This window comes from Nuphar pumila, chromosome 3, assembly GCF_984573655.1.
Source record: "Nuphar pumila chromosome 3, dmNupPumi1.hap1.1, whole genome shotgun sequence".
In the NCBI taxonomy this organism is placed as follows: Eukaryota; Viridiplantae; Streptophyta; class Magnoliopsida; order Nymphaeales; family Nymphaeaceae; genus Nuphar; species Nuphar pumila.
Genome location: NC_143251.1, coordinates 116,632,382 through 116,652,824, shown reverse-complemented (window position 1 = coordinate 116,652,824; position 20,443 = coordinate 116,632,382). Strand labels below are relative to the sequence as shown.

The window sequence follows — 20,443 nt, the reverse complement described above, 5'->3', positions numbered from 1 at the left end:
AAATTATATTAACTCTATGAACAAAGCAAAATAAATTAAATGGGCTTGAATATTAACCTGCTAGCTTCCAATTCCATTTAATCCAACATGTAAAATTTCAATATTAACTCTATGAACAAAAACTAAAATAAACTAAATGGCTGAATATCAAGTTGCTGAATTCCAACTTCCATTTATCCAACTTTGCACATAAATGAAGTAATCTAATGTCTATATCTTGCATTAAAATTTACATACACTAAGATTAATTCACCAAATTGAAGATTGTATAAAAATGATAAATCATTGCAAGTTATAATATATAAAGGAAACATGAGGGAAGCGAAGGAGAGAGGGAAAAAAACACCACCACCACCACCAAGTGGAAAATGTGGAAAACATGATCTCCATTTATTACAGGTACAGGCCTCGTGTATGGTTAAAAGGATGCCAAGGAACCATGTTTTGCAAGTCTTTTAACACAGAACTGACAAAATAAATGCAGTATTGATACCCACAACTTTTAGGCTCAGAAGCTGTTTCTGTAACAAACATAATGGCCAATATGCAGGTCCAACCCTAAATTCCAAGATCAAAACTTGGACACTCACTCACATAAGTGTTCTCAGGAAAGCTTTTACATTCCTCGCAGCTCTCTGTTTTAGCCGAGAGAATTGTGAAACCAGCCAAATCATACGCACTGACTGAACTGGCAACACCTTCTTTGCCATGTTGAATATCTGTATTTGTGTTGTTAAGCTGCAAGAAGACTTTGCATCATACTCTCACTGAAGAAACCACGAAATGCAGGTAACTCAAGTCATGTTCTTTGCTCAGTCAAGAAAAGCAAAGATCTGGCGTACTAAAGAAGAACAATGATTTTTGTGAAGCAGTGGTTTAATACAACCAGGGAAGAAGAGTAATGTCAGACTAACCTCAGGAAGAATAATGCCAAACATTAAAGGAAAATATTTGACAACGATTTTTACATATTTTACCTGGTTAGAGTTGACTTCTGTTTCAGTGGTAACAAAGTGCACACAATCAGAAGACCCTATATAAAATAATTTATGTGAATAACTAAAAGCATGATGACAGTGAAGAAACTTTAGAAACAAAAAACTGATAGCATGTCTTGCTTGGACAAGAAAAAGAACAGATGCACATAATTTGAAATTTCACTTATGCATTCAAGTGTACATTGCCTGATTCAGAACCACATAAGTATGCATAATTAATGCAACACTTGCCTTCCAGATCTATGCTCCCAGCATTTGCCTCAAATCTCACCATACTGTTGTCACTATTATGTTGTTTCCTATATTCATTGCCAAATTTTGTAACATCATTAGAGAACAAGCATGAAGAATTTACTTGATAAAAAACTGCAAAACATATGAAATGTGGGAAGCTAACAGTCAAAACACTCGTCACAATTTCATAAATGCTTAATAATTAAAGCAGGTGAACCTGACCCAGATCCACAAAAGTCCAACAAAATAACAACCCAAACCACACACTGTCACAAGCTTTTGAGAAGCTGTATCACACATCATGTAAGGCCGGGTGATTAAGAGATTCCAATTCTAACAGATGAAAAGAGTTGCCTAGGCTGTTCAAACTGCTTATCTATTTATCTATCTATACTACTTATAAAGGAGAAATGAGGGGCATTAAGGAGCTAAAAGTTAGTTGTATTGCAACACTTAAAAAATGACAAAGGAGAGTGGTTTTGGGTTGAATGTAAGTTACTAATTTGTTTTTTTATAGGAGTACCTACATCATGCAACATTATATTAAATGACATCGTGAGTGTTGTGATTTTTTATTATCATTTACTAAATTGATTGTGGTATAAATGTATTCCAATAGATAGAGAAATTAGGAAAGCTACTTACATGGGATTCTATGGGAACAATAAAGAGAGAGAGAGAGAGATGTTAAATTGTACATGTATATATATATATATATATATATATATAAAATTTCGGATCATATTGTACACACACATATATATATATATATTATTTATAATGATGTAATAAGCAAATACCCATTAGGGACTTCAAGATTTGAAATGTCAGACTTAGGATTTTTGACATATTTTTCGGGAATTGAGGTTGCCGATTCTCACAGAGGCTATTTTTTGTCTCAAACTAAACTTGCTTTTGAGATTCTTGACAGATCAGGAATCACAGATGACAAGGTCTGCGAAACTCCTGAAATAGTAGGTTCAAAGATGAAGATTGATGATGGGATTTTCCTAAAATATCCCACACCTTACCGGGGACTGGTTGGGATCCCTAACGTATCTCAGCATTACCAGGCCTGATATTTTTCATGTAGTACATGTTGCTAGTCAATTTCAACATACACCTACTACAGTCCATATGAGTGTCATCCTTCGCATCATCAAATACATAAAGGGTACAAAAAACAAGAGAGTATTTCTATCTTCTACGTCTGAATTAAGTTTAACTGCTTATACTGACTCTGATTGGGGAGGTGACCCAAATAACTGTCACTTCACCACTGGTTTATGTATTTTTTTAGGTGAAATCATTAATCTCTTGGAGATGCAAGAAGCAGCAAAAAGTATCGCTTTCATCCACCGAAGCTTAGTATAGAGCCATGCCATCTACTACCATGGAGATTGTTTGGATTCGCAGCTTGTTGGAAGATATGAATATTCAAGTTCAAGGGCCCACAAAATTATGTTGTGATAATAAAAGTACAATCTACATTGCCAAAAATCACATTTCATGAGCGCACGAAGCATATCGAGTTGGACTGCCACTATGTTCGTGAAGAATATTTAAGAAGAACCATTGACCTTCCTTATGTTACATCAGAATATCAACTGACAGACTTCTTCACCAAGGCACTGTGTTCTCCAAGATTTAGCTTCCTTCTTGGCAAACTTTCGGTTGTGTTACCCTAAGTTTGAGGGAGGGGGGGTGTTAAAATATTATGTCTCTTTTATATATAATGAGATGTCACATGGGGTATTTCTCATGTGCATATACTCCACTGTAAACTGAAATACCCGTCAGGGGTATTTCAGTCCTTTTACTCAATAGGCGTCAACCACCCTAATGGGCTAACATTTTTACTTTTTCTTTTTTATTTACTTTTGCCTTTTACACCTTTTTCCTTTTTACTGTTGTGAAAAGGACAACTCCATATAGCTACCGTTGGGGCAACTCCAACAGTCATATAGAGTTGCACCCTATGGCTTCTCTTTGTATTATAAATAGGCCTTAGTGGCCCTTGTAAACATAATACTTTTTTGTGAGTGTATATGCAATAACAATTCTTTTTGTAAAGCCCCTTTTGGGACTCAAGTTATTAAAGTTGATATTTTTTATGCCCTTGTGCATGTGTATCCGTGCCTTTGTGCACTTGTGAGAGTTCTCCTTTGTGCCTTGGTGCACACTTCGTGGTTCCGGCATTGTGTTTATACATAAAATCTCTTTTTATAGAGATTTTCACAATGTAACCACTATCTCATGCTTCAATTGATCATTTATGCATTCTAAGAACAAGAATTATGTAACCGGGAATATCACATTTCAGAAAGCAATAAAGTTGCATGATCTAATGCAAAACAGTAAAAATGCATGGATTCAATGCACATGCATGAATAACTTATTAAGTTATTATCAAAGTTTTCTTTGTTAAGATTAGTCGACCATTTGTTATTTCAAGTCTTCTATTCTTAAAGTTTATTTATTTATTCTTAAAAGATGGTTCTTTAGCATTTTACAAATAATGAGGGACCTGTTTGTAATTTTTCTCTCAGGCTAACCTCTATTTAAACTAGAGGTGATTAGCCCTAAATGATGATTACGATTTCTCCCTCTCAGCTGCTCTCTCTCTCTCTCTCTCTCTCTCTCTCTCTCTTAGTTCCAAGGTGCAGTATTGGATCTGTCCACATGGTATCAGAGCAGTAGGTCTTGGGAACGTGAGCTCGAGTTCGATCTGCGCCAAAGCTGGAAAAAAAAAAGAAGGAAAAAGGTGTGTGCACTCTTTTATTTTGGGTTGCATAGATATGATAACAGATCTGATGTCTGGCAACCGTCATGACACAAATCTGTAATCAGATCCATGGTAAGTTTTTTTTGTCAATTGGATCGTGTATAGTCAACTGTGGGCTATGTCACATGGGTGCGGGTGCGGCGCAATTTTAAAAATTTTGGACACGGGAACTCGGCCATATATATATATATTTAAAAAAAAAATTATATATATATATATATATATATCCAGTGTGTGCATATGTCTATATAAATTTTGGACTCGGCTCGTGACTCTTCCAAGTTGTCTAAGATCCTGAACTAACTGAGTTAAAACTTAAAATAGTAGTATAACTGGGTTAGAACCAAACTAGGCTGAGTTTATCATTGACTCAGCCGAGTCTTAGCTACCATGGGAATAAAACATCATCAAGGTATTAATTAAAAGCATTAACTAAGAGCATGTTCTGGTAAATCATTAAATATCTTTTGCTAAAATTCATAACATTAATTAAAAGCATTAAAAGCTTTTAATTTTTCAAAGCTAGATTTGAAAAAGAGAGAGAGAGATCTCGGTGGATGAGAAAGTGTTGCTACTCGTGGATGAGAATTTATTAGCTTTTATAAGAGAGAGAACTTGGTGGATGAAAAGTGTTGGTACTCGTGGATGAGAATTTATTAGCTTTTAAGATTGAGAGAGAGAATTAAATGATAATATTTAAGAATATTTTTTTTTTCTGGGCCTAATGTTTAAGACTCATGCTATATATATATTTTTAAAAAATATATAAAAAGTTCTTTTTTTTTTGTTTTTTGTACTAAAAATGGACATTTTTGGACTCGGTCAACGTTGACCGAGTCCAAAATTAAGACGGACTCGGCCTGGACTCGTTGACCGAGTCCGACTCGGCGTTGACCGAGTCCAGGCCGTGTCCGAGGCCGCACCCGTGTCCGCACCCGTGTCGGGGCGTGTCGACTCGGGTGCGGCACCTCCCTAGCCGAGTCCGTGTGACATAGACTGTGGGTGATGTGCAAAAAAAAAAAAAAACCGAGAAAAGGTGATGTGCAAAAAAAAAAAAAAAAACCGAGAAAAGGTGATGTGCAAAAAAAAAAAAACGAGAAAAGATTTTTTTATCTGGGAAGCAAGGTTTACCAACTGATCCTGTTTTCGGTCGTGAATCTGAAGAAAACCTATGCTATTCAATCGTGGATCTGGATATTCATGGATATGGATGCTAGAAAATTATTTTCATTGGCTCTTTTCGATTGATCTGGGATTGCCGTGAATGTTGTATTGCATTTTTTTAATTTTTTTTGTCGTGAATCCTGTACCGTGAGGAGTGTTTCATCAGAGTTGTGCTTATAACAGAGCATTGTCTAAATGCACATGTTTTTGGTCGTGATCAAAAATGGCGTGGAGGTTTTTTTTGAGTTGTTTGGGCTGGTTCAGATCTGATCTCAGATCTGATGTCGTGACTCTTCAACATATCTTGTGGTGTCGTGGCTTATACAGTGTGTCGAACTGACTGTGTGGTCGTGAAATATTCATATTCAATCTGATCGATATTTTTTTTTTAAGATAATTTTTGGTCGTATATTGCAGCAATGTTATCAGATATATCTAGCATTCTTCATTATGGCTGAAGCTCAGAAATTTGATTCCAAGAATGAAACTAGTGGGGAATATAAGGCATTTGCAAATCCCTTCTCTTACGGGTCTTCGGTGAAATTAAATGAAACCAACTATGCCAGGTGGACTAGAACTTTTATGATGTCGGTATCTGGACATCGTAGAAAACATATTTTGTTGGAAACTGAACCGACTGATAAAGTGGGAAAATATGTTACTTGGGATGAAGATAATGACATTGTTATGTCATGGATCATGAATAGTGTTGAACCTCATATTGCAGATAGTCTAATTTATTATAATACGGCTAAACAGATGTGGGATAATCTTCGAGATACTTACTCTCAGGAAACAAATGTGAGTTGTATTCTGCTAGTCGAACAAGAGATATATAATTTGCACTAGGGAGATCAGACCTTGGCCCAGTACTATGCATCTGTTAAAGCTGCCTTTGAAAGGCTTAATGCTCACAGGCCTATGTGTTGTTCAAAGCAAAAGGATCATCAAGAACAGACTATGGTTGCTCGGTTCCTCATAGGGTTATCTTCAGAATTCTTTGTTGCTAAAGTCCAAATGTTGACTGGATCTGATGTACCTACTCTAGCTGATGCATACAATCGCTTGAGAAGACTTGTGATTTCTCTCCCACAATCTCATCCTATATCCCAGACATCTGCCTTAGTTGTTCCTTCTGGTTATGGACGTGGAAATACTCTTAATCTTAGAGGACGAGGTCGTGGAAGAGGTGTGGGAGGTAGAGTTAAACTTCAATGCACCTTTTGCGAAAAATCAAGACACTTGAAAGATCGTTGCTGGGATAAACATGGACGACCTGCCTTTCCTCCATCGAGGCCTAATGTTCCAAAAGCTAATGTTACAAAACTAGAGGTAGCTAATGCAAATGAAACCTCTTCTCCTAGTGACTTCATCACCCTTAGTCGTGCAGAATATGATGAACTGGTAGCTCATCGTCCTTCAAGCTCCTATTCTCCTGTAGCTGGTGTGGCCTACGCAACAGGGGACCATCTTCATCTCAATGATAGTAAGTGGATTATTGACTCAGGTGCATCCAAACATCTGTGTGGAAATTCTTATTATTTTTCACATCTAAAGGATATTACTGCTCATCGGGGAGTCTCATTAGCAGATGGGAGCTCCTCTCCGGTTGTTGGTCAGGGAAATGTTTCTATATCTTCTTCCTTGCAGTTGAAAAATGTCCTTCATGCTCCTTCATTTCCTCAAAATTTACTTTCAGTGAGTTGCCTTACAAAAGAGCTAAACTGTAGAGTGATATTTGATCCTGTGGGTTGTCATTTTCAGGATTTGCTGACGGGGAAGAAGATTGGTGGAAGCTATGAAGAAAATGGAGTTTACTACCTACATCATCCAGTGGGAAACATTTTTGCTGCAGTCGACTATTCCTCGAGTCCTGTTCAGTGGCATCGTCATCTTGGTCATCCTTCATTGTCAAAGCTTCGTCATGTCATTCCTTAAATTCCGTCTACTACGTTATTTCAGTGTGAAGCATGTCAGTTGGGCAAGCATCATTGGAGTTCGTTTCCTTCTAGTCAGAGTCAGTCCAGTCATAAGGTCTTTGAACTTCTTCATGCAGATGTATGGGGTCCTAGTAAGATTCCTATCAGGACTCAGTGCCGATATTATCTTGTTATTGTTGATGATTTTTCTAAGTTGGCTTGGGTGTTCCTAATAAAAGAAAGATCTGAAGTTTCTAGTATTATTAAATCATTGATTCTTGAAATAAAAATTCAGTTTGAATCTGTTGTCAAGATTATCCGCACTGATAATGCGCTTGAGTTCAAAACCAAAGCCTTGTTGCAATTTTATCAAGACCATGGCATTCAACCTCAAACCTCTTGTGCCTATACTTCCCAACAAAATGGGGTAGCTGAGCGAAAACACAGGCACCTTCTTAATGTAGCACGTACCCTTATGATTCAATCCAATGTTCCTGCTTCCTATTAGGGTGATGTTGTTATCACAACCTGTTATTTGATCAACTGCATGCCTTCATCATCCGTGGAAAATAAAATTCCTTTGCACATCCTGAATCCCAATGCTCCACTTTTTTCTCTCTCGCCCAAAGTATTTGGGTGTGTTTGCTTTGTGCACAGACTTGTAACTGACCGTGATAAATTAGCTACTCAAGCAACTAAGTGTATTTTTATAGGTTATCCAAAAAATCAAAAGGAGTACCGATGTTATGATCCGATTTCTCGTCGAGAGTATATCAGTGCAGATATATCTTTCCTGGAGTCCATTCCATATTATTCTCATAGTGAATCTCCGATGCAAGTTGCTCTAAATGACTCATTTCCCCTTACTGTCCCTCCTTTTCCTTTGGAATCTGTACCTCAATTACCGGGTCCAACCCTACCTTCCTCACGGTTTCATAATCCTCCATTGGTATATGTGCGTAGAGCTCCACCTCCTCCTGAGCCTTCTCCTTCTTCTTCTCCTGAGGTAAGTGTTCATAATCACAGTGATCTTCATGTTGATGATAACAGGCCAATAGCTCTACGTAAGGGGACGCGACAATGTACCTTATATCCTATATCTCAGTTTGTGTCCGATGTCAGAATTGGGAGTCAGATGAAAGCCTTTATTTTCACCTTATCTGCTGAAACTATTCCTCTGAGCTATCAACAGGCAGAGCTTGATAGTAGATGGAAGCAGGCTATGCAATATGAAATGGATGCCTTATTGTCTCAACAAACGTGGGACCTGGTTAATCCCTCATTGGATGAGAGACATTGTTGGATGTAAATGGATATATACCATTAAGTACAACTCAGATGGTTCTATTGAAAGATACAAGGCCAGATTTGTAGCAAAAGGTTATACTCAGACATATGGTGTTGATTTCTTTGAAACTTTCTCTCCCGTCGCACGGATGGGTACCATTCGTCTTGTTCTCTCTGTAGTTGTTCACCATGGATGGCGTTTGTGTAAACTAGATGTGAAAAATGCATTTCTATATAGGGATTTGTCAGAAATAGTATACATGAAGCAACCTCCTGGGTTCGAGGTTGAGGGGGAGTGTCAGAAGGTGTGCAGGTTAAGAAAGGCGATATATGGTCTTAAACAAAGTCCTCGTGTATGATTTCAAAAGTTGTTTGAAGTGATGTCAAAGTTTGGCTTTAAGCGGTCAACGTCAGACCACACATTTTTTATTAAGAAAACTAACTCAGGTCTAGTTGTTATGGTGGTATATGTGGATGACATCATTCTTACAGGAGATGATATGAAAGATATTGCAGCTACAAAGGCTCATCTTCAAAAACACTTTGTTACAAAAGACCTTGGTCCTCTTAGATATTTTCTGGGTATAGAAGTTGTCAGAAGCAGTGAAGGCTTGGTTCTGTCTCAACGTAAGTATGTTCTTGATTTATTAAAAGAGACAGGAATGTTGGGAGCCAAACCAGCAAATATTCCCATGGATCACAAAGTTCAATTGTTGGAAGAAGGGTCAAAACCTGTGGATAGCAAAAGTTATCGCTCTCTAGTAGGGAAGCTACTATATGTGACAGTGACTAGACCTGATATTGCTTTAGCAGTAAGCAAGGTTAGCCAATTCATGGACAAACCGAATGAAGTTCACTGGAATGCTGCAATGATGATACTCAGGTACTTAAAATCTTCCCCTGGAAAAGGGTTATTATTCAAGAAAGGGGGAACCCTGAAGATAGTTGCTTACTCTGATGTTGATTATGCTGGATCTGTTGAGGATAGGAAATCTACTACAGGATTTTGTGTGTTTGTGGGAGGTAACTTAATTTCATGGAAAAGTAAGAAGCAAACCGTGGTTGCTAGGTCGAGTGTCGAATCAGAATATAGGGCTATGGCCCAAACAACAGCTGAATTGATGTGGGTTCGAAATGTATTAAATGATCTTCAAGTGAAGGTTTCATCTCCTATGGTGATGATGTGTGATAACAAGGCAGCTACGTATATAGCAAATAATCCTGTGTTTCATGAGAGGACAAAACATATTGAAGTTGACTGCCACTATGTAAGAGATACGGTTCAAGCTGGCCATATCTCTACCAAGCATCTAAACTCGGAGGATCAAGTTGCAAATATGTTTACAAAGTTTCTTGCTAGGCCCAGTTTCTCAAAATATTGCGGCAAGCTGAGCATGATTGATATCTATGCTCCAACTTGAGGGGGAGTGTTAAGATTAGTCGACCATTTGTTATTTCAAGTCTTCTATTCTTAAAGTTTATTTATTTATTCTTAAAAGATGGTTCTTTAGCATTTTACACATAATGAGGGACCTGTTTGTAATTTTTCTCTCAGGCTAACCTCTATTTAAACTAGAGGTGATTAGCCCTAAATGAAGATTATGATTTCTCCCTCTCAGCTGTTGCTGCTCTCTCTCTCTCTCTCTTCTCTCTCTCTCTCTACCTCGGTTCCAAGGTGCAGTATTGGATCTGTCCACACTTTATATATGCATGTCCCTATTTAATGCACACATTTTTGTTCCTCTTTTTATTACCATAACCCGCGGATACTCAAAACGGGTAAACAATTCCCGAGTTAAAGTTGGATCCCCAGTTATAGCTTAACACACAAATTGGTATTTTAATGTTGGATTTCCTACTTGTCCCTCGACCGACTTCAAGAACACTATTCATCGAAACATTATAATTCAGCATCTAATGTCGGGACATTAGAAAAATCAGCATCTACTAATGCTACTTTCTTAGTATACCAATAACAACAGCTATGTCTACACGCCACCCCCAGGCAAAGTGACGGAATCTCCCTAAAACTGTGGTCGAAAGGTGAAACACCTAGTTGGGTTCAGGGGCACAATCGCATACGGAGGTTTAGTATCCTCACGGTTCCCCAAAACCGTAGTTCATAATTCCCACACTAAAGAAGGGATATCCAGGAAAACATTAATTACATTGTTTTCTCGTTTATCCTTTCATTTAAAATAATGCTTTATTTCAATTCTTTGTTTTGCAATTCAGCATGCAAAAGTCAAGCCTTCGTCTTGCAATTCAACATGCAAAACTCATCACGGGACCACAGCCTGTTGTCATATGAAACAGTGCAATTTGTTTAAAAACACTAATGTTGATTTTTGCGATGCATAAACTAAACATGGAGCAACACCTGCTCAAGGCCCACACGGCCTACAATGATCCATCATTTGACCATCAGTGCATCTAACGCAAAAACCATCATGAGCATGCTATTTATGCATTCATTCTGCATGCTTTCAAATGTGCATTCACATATGATTAACTAGGATGTGTATGAGTAACAACTTTCATATGAATGTGTTCACATGATCATACAATATACAAATTTCTTTTCGTGAATCATCTCATACTTAACATACGAACACTCATGCCAATATATACATATGCGAAGCAACATCAATTTCATAATTTGCACATGCCCACCAGATGCATATGTAAGAACATAGCATTAAGATATCATGACATGTCTCAACAATAATTCTTCTCACCATTTCAGCGAGCTCGGGGTACCACGCCCGTACCCACCGTGTCCAACCTATGTTGCCCGTACGCGAGACAACATTGTTAGGCATTGGGACATATTTAAATAATCCCTCAAAAACATATAAAATAGTTTGGAAATGATCATGCAAAAATTTGCATAAGTGCATTCACAAAACTCTACGTCAAAAGCATCTATAAAGTCATATTTCTACGTGCAAGGAACCCAAACTTTTTAACATGTATAAATCTGGCATTAACACGTATGTTTGGCATGCTAAGTCCTTACCTACCATGAGCATTCAGCATATAGAAATTTAAACCAACCCATGAGCAAGAATAAACCTGAATGTGTCCTTGCATAGAAATTTGGATATACATAGCATTCTCTTTGTATCTCACCACTTACCATTTCTTTTTCAGAATTATCTATATACATATAGAATGTATATCTATATATAACATGTTCAAGCATACCCAGCCGAACAGAGTTTAGCTGGGACTCATAGGCTGCACGTGTAGGCCCCGCCGAACTCAGTCGGCTAGCTTGGCCTGGCAGGCCCTGTTCAGCCCAGCCGAACCCAGGTTGGCAGGGCCTAGCAAGCCTATGCACCTGCCCAGCCAAACCCAGTTTGGTTGGGTCTGACAGGGCAACTATTTGCCCAAGTATAACACTATATATATATATTTATTTATTTATTTTATTTTATTGAAAATGGCTCGGCCCAGCCTACTCAGGTCGGCTGGCCTGGCCTGGCAGGCCCTGTTCAGCCCACCTGCCAGCCAAATCCAGTTTGGCTGGGCTTGATAAGCTGCCAAACAGCTCCCAGCCGACATTGGTTCGGCTGGGACTAACCATCACTGTAATATAGCGTATTTTGGTACTGAATCATTTTGAGATTTTTCGAAAATTTGGCTAAGTATAGAAGAAAAATCGGTAGAATCTCGATTTTAGGCCGATGCTTCTGAGTCTGGGCTTGGCCCAGGTCTCATTGTCAAGGCCTAAACGAGCCACTTAAAACGTGAGAAAAAGTTTTATTTTTTACCTTTAAATTCAAGCGAAATTCGGGTTATTTTAGGACGAATTCCATAAGCGAAATTTGAGTTATATATCGTTGGATGCATCTCAAAATTCTGAGTGTAACAATGTTTTATTTTCCTTGATTCGGGTTACGGTTGGCCCGAAAATTGTGTTTTAAAAAAAAAACAATGTATCGAGTCGGATCCAAATTAATATGAATCTGGACTCTATCCAAGACCCATATTAATCTGGTATTGATCCAGCTCGTGACCTATTTGGATTTTTGGAGATGGATTTGGATCTGAATCCAAATCCATGACCAAGAATTTTCCAACTTTAAATTCATTAAATAGCTTTAAATTCAAGTTAATTAATGTTAAAAAGTCTCCCAAGTTAATTTGGCAATTTTTGGAAGCTTCTGGATAATTATTAATTATTTAATACTTAAATAATTAATTAATTTTAATTAATTTTAATTAATTCCAAATTTTATTTTGATATTTGTTTAGGACTCTTAGTAGAACCCTTAAACACACCTAGAAGCATCTAAGAAGGTTTCTGAGACTTAGAGTCCAAATGAATTAAAATTTTGAAAAGTCAACTTAAGAGTCCAAAATTTTCGGAAAAACCCAAGAGAGAAAAGAGTCTTAATTTGAAGAGAGTTCCTCTCTCCAGCCCATTTAGAAGGGGCTGGAGAAGGGGGGGCGTCCCCCCCTAGAGCTCTATAAATAGATTAAAACAAAAAGAAAGAGAAGGAAAAAGAGAGAAAGAGAAGAAAAGGAAGAAGAATGAAGCTTCTTCTCCAATCATCCATCGTTTCCACCATTACTTTCTTATTCTTTTTTTATCTACGATCAAAGTACGGGTCTTTCTCTTGTTTCGAATGAGAAAAAGGGCATGGATATGATTTCCATGCAAGATTTTAGTAAAAATCTATGGAAAAAAGTAAATCTGAATATTTACTCTAATAGGGGTTTTATATTTCTCTTTTGTGGGGTTTATTTTGTGGAAAAGATACATGTGTTGATGTTTGTATCTGTAGATCCCTAAATCAGGACAGATTTTTCACCTTTATAACATGTACAAATCTGGTCCAGGTTTAGTGTATATATAATTTTTTGTAACGGGGTGCAATAATAAGTAGTTAGATGTATTCTTGTGATCTATGTCACATGGGTGCGGGTGCAGGTGCGACACGGGTGCGGCACAATTTCAAAAATTTTGGACACGGGGACTCGGCTATATATATATATTAAAATATATATATATATATATATATATATATATATATATATATATATATATATATATAAGACTCGGTCAAAGTTGTGCTCATTAGGGGACAAGTGATAAGTTGTGAAGGCATTCTGTACACTTTCTTCATACAGGAATAATTCACTTTTGGGCACTTTCTTCATACACTGTAATAATTCACTTTCTTCATACAGGAAAAAACCACAAAAACTTGAGTTGTGCCCATTCTGTACTTAAAACTTGAAAGTGTACAGGTTTTTTAGTTGTGATGGGTTTTTTTCCTTACAGCTGTAGCCCAGAAAATTTTAAAAAAAAAATTCAAAAAAAAAAATTCCAAAAAATGGACCAAAATGACCCTGGGTGCGTTGACCACACCCAGGGTCAGGTTGACCGAGTCCGAGCCGCACCCGTGTCGGTGCGTGTCGACGCGGGTGCGGCGACCTTGGAGCCGAGTCCGTGTGACATAGCTTGTGATTTGTTGATAGATGCATGCCTAATCTGAAAATCTGTAAAATCGTGTTTGCTTGTGAATCATGCATAACTGAATAGATATGTGCATACTTGATATATGAATCTGTACAAGCATGCAAAACCGAGTGGAATCATGTATTCATATGCATACTTGAGCGATGAAATTCCATATAAATGCAGCCTAAGTTTGAACATGCATATGCATGCATCATTGAATCTAAATATGTGTGTTTTTGCATGTTATATATATATATATAGTTTATTTTCCGTTTCAAAAAAATAAATAAATAAAGAATAGAGGTGTGTGTGTGGTCTGGTCGGCAGACCAGCTGAGCCAGACCGGCTGGTCAGGCCTGGCCAGACTTGGCACTGTTCAGCTAGGCCTAGATAGGCCTGACCGGCCTGCTGTAGCCAGCCGAGTGGGCTCGGCTGGGCAAGCCCAAAACAGTTTTTTTTTAAATAAGAAAAAGAAAAGTGTTAGGCTGACTGGCAGCCCAGCCGAACCTAGGTGGCTGGTACACAGGCCCGGACTGGGCTTGTGTAGGGGGCTCCAGACCAGCCGGCTGAGTTCAGCCGGGCTAGAGCCAAGCCTTCGGCTGGGAGCAGTTGTTTACTTTCAAAAATATATATATATATATTTCTTATACAAGTTTTTACCTATTAAAATGTCTAGATTTTTTGTATGATATTCACACCTTGAATGTTATTATATGTCCAAATTTTTGTTTGAGAAATATTCAGATTTATACTTGATCAACATTATGGTTTGATATGCAAATCCCAGATCCCTGATGCCTAATGTATTAGTTTGGCTTCATGCTTGCACAAGAATGAAATGTTGCACATGCCTACACGTGAGAGACTAAGCTTAATCAAAGTATGATCGTAAAGAGCTTCATGTACATGTGCATACTTGAATTGATATGCGTTTGCATGTAATAATTGCATGAGTATTCACTTGTTTGAATAAAATGGAAGCATGCATTTGACATGAATACGAGAACTGAATAAAAGTGTACACTTGGCATAGTCGTGTGAACTCATGCGCATGAGTGTGAATATTATTGTTTCATGCACATATCTAAATTGGCATGTATTGATTATGCATTGAAAGACGTGTGAAATGAATGCATAATGGCAAGTAATTCATGATTTTTGCATATGAATGCATCGATAATAAAAAAGGATCATCATGGGTTGTGTGAGCCTTGAGCATGTGTTGCTCTTTATTTGAGATATTGCTATGCATTGCAAAAATCAAATGGGATATTATGCTTGATTTGCGAGCTTGTGTTATTAATTCTACATGTCGAATTGCAAATTAAAAGAGATAAATTAATAACAAGATAAAAAATTAAAGAACAGTATAATCTACGTTTTCTTGATGTCCTTTATATAATATGAGAAAGAATCTTGGACATTGCGGTTTTGGGAAACCGTGAGGATACTAAAACTCTGTGTGAGTTGTTGTTGCCCCTGAACCCGATATTGAGGTTTTTCTCCTAACCACGGTTTTAGGGAGAGTCTCTCACTTTGTCTGGGGGTGGTGTGTAGACACAACTGTTGTTTTGGTATACCAAGAAAGTGACATTATGGTTGTTGATGTTCATAGTGTCCCGACATTGGTTGATAATTTTCAATATTCTAATTAATGGTATTGATTTCTGATGTCAATCGAGTGTTAAGTTTGGAACCCAATAATAAAATACAACTTGTGTGCTAAGTTACCTTGAGAGCATAACATGACCTCGAAAACTTTTACTCGTTTGGAGTATCTGCAAACAACGACAATTAAAAAGAGAAACTTAAATTATGTATATTTAATAGAGACATGCATATGAAAAGAAAACTCTGATAAAAGATAATAATTTATTCATGCATATGCATTTAATAGAGACATGTTCAAATAAAAGGAGCCTCATGAATGTGTCGTGACAACAAAAGCTCCTCCTCCTCCTCCTCTTCTTCTTCTTCTTCTTCTTCACGCGCCTTTTGTGCCTCAAGGCACGCTTTTAACAACATTGGGAGATAGTATTGTTAAAATACATGTAATTCATATATATATATATATATATGTAATACCCGATAGGGGTATTTTAGTCATTTCACAAGTACCCGATAGGGGTACTTGTTTTTCTTCTTTTATTTTCCTATTTATTTTTTGTAAATTATATTTTTATTTTAATGTTTTTTGCTCACACAAAAGGGGCCCCACCATGTAGTCGATGGGGCCCCCAACGGTCACATTTGTGACCGTTGGGGGCTCCCAACGACTACATGGGGAGCCCCTAGGTGGCTCTCCTTTTAAGGCCTCTTGGCCATACCCCCTCTCCTCCTCTTGTGTATAAATAGGGGTGAACCCCTCTTGTATTTTTCACTTAAGAGAGCTCTCTCTCTTTTCAATAAGAGACTTTTATATTTTTATGTTGTGTTGTCTCTTGTGGGTTTTGGTGTTAGCCCTTTTTGTTTGTTCCTTAGTGGATGTTGTAAGTGCTTAATGCACTCTTTGCTTTTCCGCATATTTCATTACATGGTATCAGAGCCTTGTTTATGCTCTTCTTCTTAATATAGCTAGTCATATAGCTATATTTTTTCGTGTTGTTTCTCTCTCCATTTGCCCTCTTGTGAGTGTTTGAAATGGAAGGAGAACAAAAGATTGATCTCTCCTTCAAGCTCAATGTCTCCAACTACATGATGTGGGCCGCCGCTATGGAGAACAACCTCAAAGGTAAGAAACTTTGGGGATACGTTATGGGCACCATTCCGGAACCACAACTCCAACTAACTAAGATGGATGGTGATCAAGAAAAAGCTCTTGAAGGCATTGCCTGCATGAAGGCCATTGAAGATCACCAATCTAAAGTGGAAGATTGGGAAAGCAAGCATGCCAAGATTCTTGCTTGGTTCATGAACAATGTGGAGCTCAAAATTTGCGCCAACATTGTCAAGTTTCGGATGGCGAATGAAGCATGGTTCTTTATGAAATGTATGTTTACTCAAAAAGACCTTGCTCGTCAATTCTTTCTTCAAGAAAAAATCCGAACTATCAAGCAAGGAGAAATGAGTGTAAGGGATTACTTTAGCACTCTTGGTCCCCTATGGGATGAACTATCTTTACTAGAACCAAAATGGGTTTCTAGTGTGGATGTGGAATTAAGGAGAGAACAAATGGAAAAAGAGCACTTTTCCAATTTTTACATGGGCTTAGGCCCGAATATGAACAAGTTAGATCTTCCCTCCTAGATAGATCTAAGCCTCTTCCCTTGGAAGATGCCATTGCCGAAATATGACAAGAAGAAACTCGTCTTAGCATGATTAAAGAAGGAGATGATGTCTTGGCCGTATCAAAACCCGGCAACCATATGAAAGCTTACAAACCTCCACATTTTGGGAAGCACAATAGTTATAATGGCAACTATAGAAAAGCGATTTGCCATAATTGTCAAGAGCCGGGTCATATAAGACCTAATTGCCCTAAGTTGAATGAAGGGCCTAAAAATAAGGTTGCTTCCGTTGAAGAAGCTACTCAAAAGAAAGAGGAAGCCATCAAAGGAAATGAATCTTTTTCTCTTGCTCAACTATTGGAAGCACTACAAACTCTACTCAAGATACCATCAACCTCGGGTGTCGCCATAGCTTCTTCCTCTCCTCCAGGTATGTCATCTTGGATCCTTGACTTTGGAGCTTCCTTTCATATGACCCCACTTGAAAATGAGCTTTCCGATTTATGTAATAATTATAAAAACTCTTATGTTTCAAATGCCGATGGTACATCCTTACAAGTAAAAAGTTTTGGAACTTTAAACTTTTCAAAAGATATCTTTGTGGCAAACGTGAGAGTTGTACCTCAACTTAATTTAAATCTCCTCTCTGTTGCTCAAATATGTGATCATGGATGTGAAATTTCCTTCTCAACTAAGGATTGCTCTATACAGGATCTCCGGTCCGGGAAGCAGATTGGGCAAGGCCATAGGAGGGGAGATCTCTATTACATGAGCAACTTGAAACTCCCCACTAACTCTTTTTGTAACAATGTCCAAGATAAAAATATTGATATTTGGCATCAAAGACTTGGACATCCAAGTTTCTCAAAAATGTACTCCTTTCCATTTGGAAAGAAATTTTGTAATGAGAAACATTTTGTTTGCAAGAATTGTATTTTTGGCAAAATGAAATCTACTCTTTTTCCAAACCGAACTTTTGTGTCCAAAAGACCTTTTGAGTTAGTCCATTCGGATGTTTGGGGTCCTTCCCCCGTCATGTCTAAAGGAGGGTACTCCTATTACGTCACTTTTATCGATGACTACACTAGGTATGTATGGATCTACTTTCTCAATTTAAAATCCGAAGTCTTTGACTTCTTCAAAAAGTTTCATATGATAGTTAAAAATCAATTTTCAAGTAATATCTCTACTCTTAGATCCGATTCGGGTGGAGAATATTTATCAAATGAATTTCAAAACTATTTAGAAGTATATGGAATTTCTCATCAAAGATCGTGTCCTATGACTACCCAACAAAACGGCTTGGCCGAAAGAAAGCATAGACACATCATGGAAACAACTAGGACACTCCTTATTTCCAAAGAAATTCCAAAGAGTTTTTGGGCCGAAGCGGCCTTAACCTCAACTTACTTAATAAATAGAATGATATCTTCATCCTTACAAAATACATCTCCATATGAAAAACTATTTGAAAGAACACCCGATTTCAATAGATTAAGAATTTTTGGATGTAAATGTTTTGTCCTTACTCATAAACAAGACAAATTATCTCCTAAAGCTATTGAATTGTTTTCTTGGGATATAGAGAAAATCAAAAGGGTTTTAGATGTTTTGACTTGAAAAATAACAAACTCTATGTATCCAAAGATGTAACATTTTTGGAAAATGAAAATGATTTTGTGAAAACTAAAGATATTGACGAAAGTGAATATGCTTTTTTATTTGATCTTCTATCTCAAGAAGATGAGACTCCTCAAGAAGAGGAAATCTCTAATGAGTCTTTGAATGACCTAGAGGAAATTCCTCTTGATAATGTTATAGATAGACCAATCCAAACCTATGTTAGGCGTGGTCAACAAACTCAGATGAGCGCCTTGGAAAAATACTCTCAAGGATCCAACCTAGAAGAAACCTCTTTAAGGAGATCCGGTCGGATCTCCAATCCTCCTAATAGGTTTGTTTCCTATGAGTCCCTAACTCTAAGATATAGAGCGTGTCTAATTGCGTTGCATTCATTTCATGAACCCTCATACTATAATGAGGCCAAAGATATTCCCCAATGGGTTGAAGCCATGAACTTAGAACTTAGTGCCCTTGAAAAGGCAAAAACTTGGGAAATAACTTCGTTACCCTCTGGAAAGAAATCAATTGGATATAGATGGATCTTCAAAATTAAAACTAAGAGTGATGGTTCATTAGAACGTTATAAAGCTTAAAGGATATGCTCAGGAATATGGTATAGATTATGAAGAAACCTTCGCACCTGTTGCTAGAATGACTAGTGTTAGGACTCTTATTGCTATTGCGTCAGTGAAAAAATGGCCTATCTATCAACTCGATGTTAAGAATGCATTTCTAAATGGTGAATTAAATGAAGAAGTTTACATGGATCCCCCACCAGGAGTATGTATTGGTAAAAATAAAATTCTCAAACTTAAAAAGGCATTATATGGTTTAAAACAAGCCCCAAAGGCTAGGCATGACAGATTTAGTAATGTAATGACAAGTTTGAATTTTCGTTCATGTTATACTGACACTGCGTTGTTTGTGAAAAGTGCAGGGTCTTCAGTAGTTATTTTACTACTTTATGTTGATGATATGATCATCATAGGAAGTGATGAGCAAAGCATTAATGATATTAAGAAGGTTTTGAAAGATAATTTTGATATGTCTGACCTTGGTTTCTTAAGATATTTTTAGGAATTGAAGTGGCGTACTCTCCTCGAGGGTACATTCTCTCTCAGATGAAACTTGCTGCTGACATCTGTTCCAAATCTGGTATCTCCGATGATAAGAAGACAGAAACCCCAGAAGTCATCAATGCAAAATTAAGGTTGGAAGATGGAACACCTCTCGAGGATCCTACTCCCTACCGGCAACTTGTTGGGTCTCTAACCTACTTATCCATCACTCGGTCAGACATTGCTCATGTCGTCCACTCTGTCAGTCAGTTTCAACATGCACCTACAACCGTGCACATGAGTGCAGTCTTAAGAATCGTCAGATATATCAAAAATATCATAACTAAGGGAGTTTTTCTTTCCTCTGCCTCGTCACTTGATTTAATTGCTTATACTGATGCAGATTGGGGAGGAAATCCTAATAACCGAGTCTCAACTACCGAATTTTGTGTTTTCTTAGGTGACTATGATTTCTTGGAGATGCAAGAAGCAACACAAAGTTTCCTTGTCCTCGACGGAAGCGGAATATCGTGCTATGGCCACTACAACCATGGAACTTGTGTGGCTAAGAAGCCTCCTCAGTGATATGGGCATTGTCATCTCTATTCCTTCGAAGATGTGTTGCGACAACAAAAGCGCAATCTATATTGCAAGCAATCACACCTTCCATGAGCG

General features: G+C 37.6%; 1 protein-coding gene across 1 annotated transcript in view; it reads right to left on the bottom strand.

The window, feature by feature from the left end:
- Positions 1-374: 374 nt before the first annotated feature.
- The window catches only part of LOC149843406 (uncharacterized), a 34,903-nt gene continuing 14,834 nt past the window's right edge, over positions 375-20,443 (bottom strand). The window contains exons 5-7 of the mRNA XM_089999768.1: positions 1,230-1,297; positions 978-1,033; positions 375-738 (exon numbers count right to left, since the gene is read on the bottom strand). Of these exons, the coding sequence (XP_089855894.1) occupies positions 559-738; positions 978-1,033; positions 1,230-1,297 (304 nt within the window). The 3' untranslated portion in view covers positions 375-558. The remainder of the gene's footprint in view (positions 739-977; positions 1,034-1,229; positions 1,298-20,443) is intronic.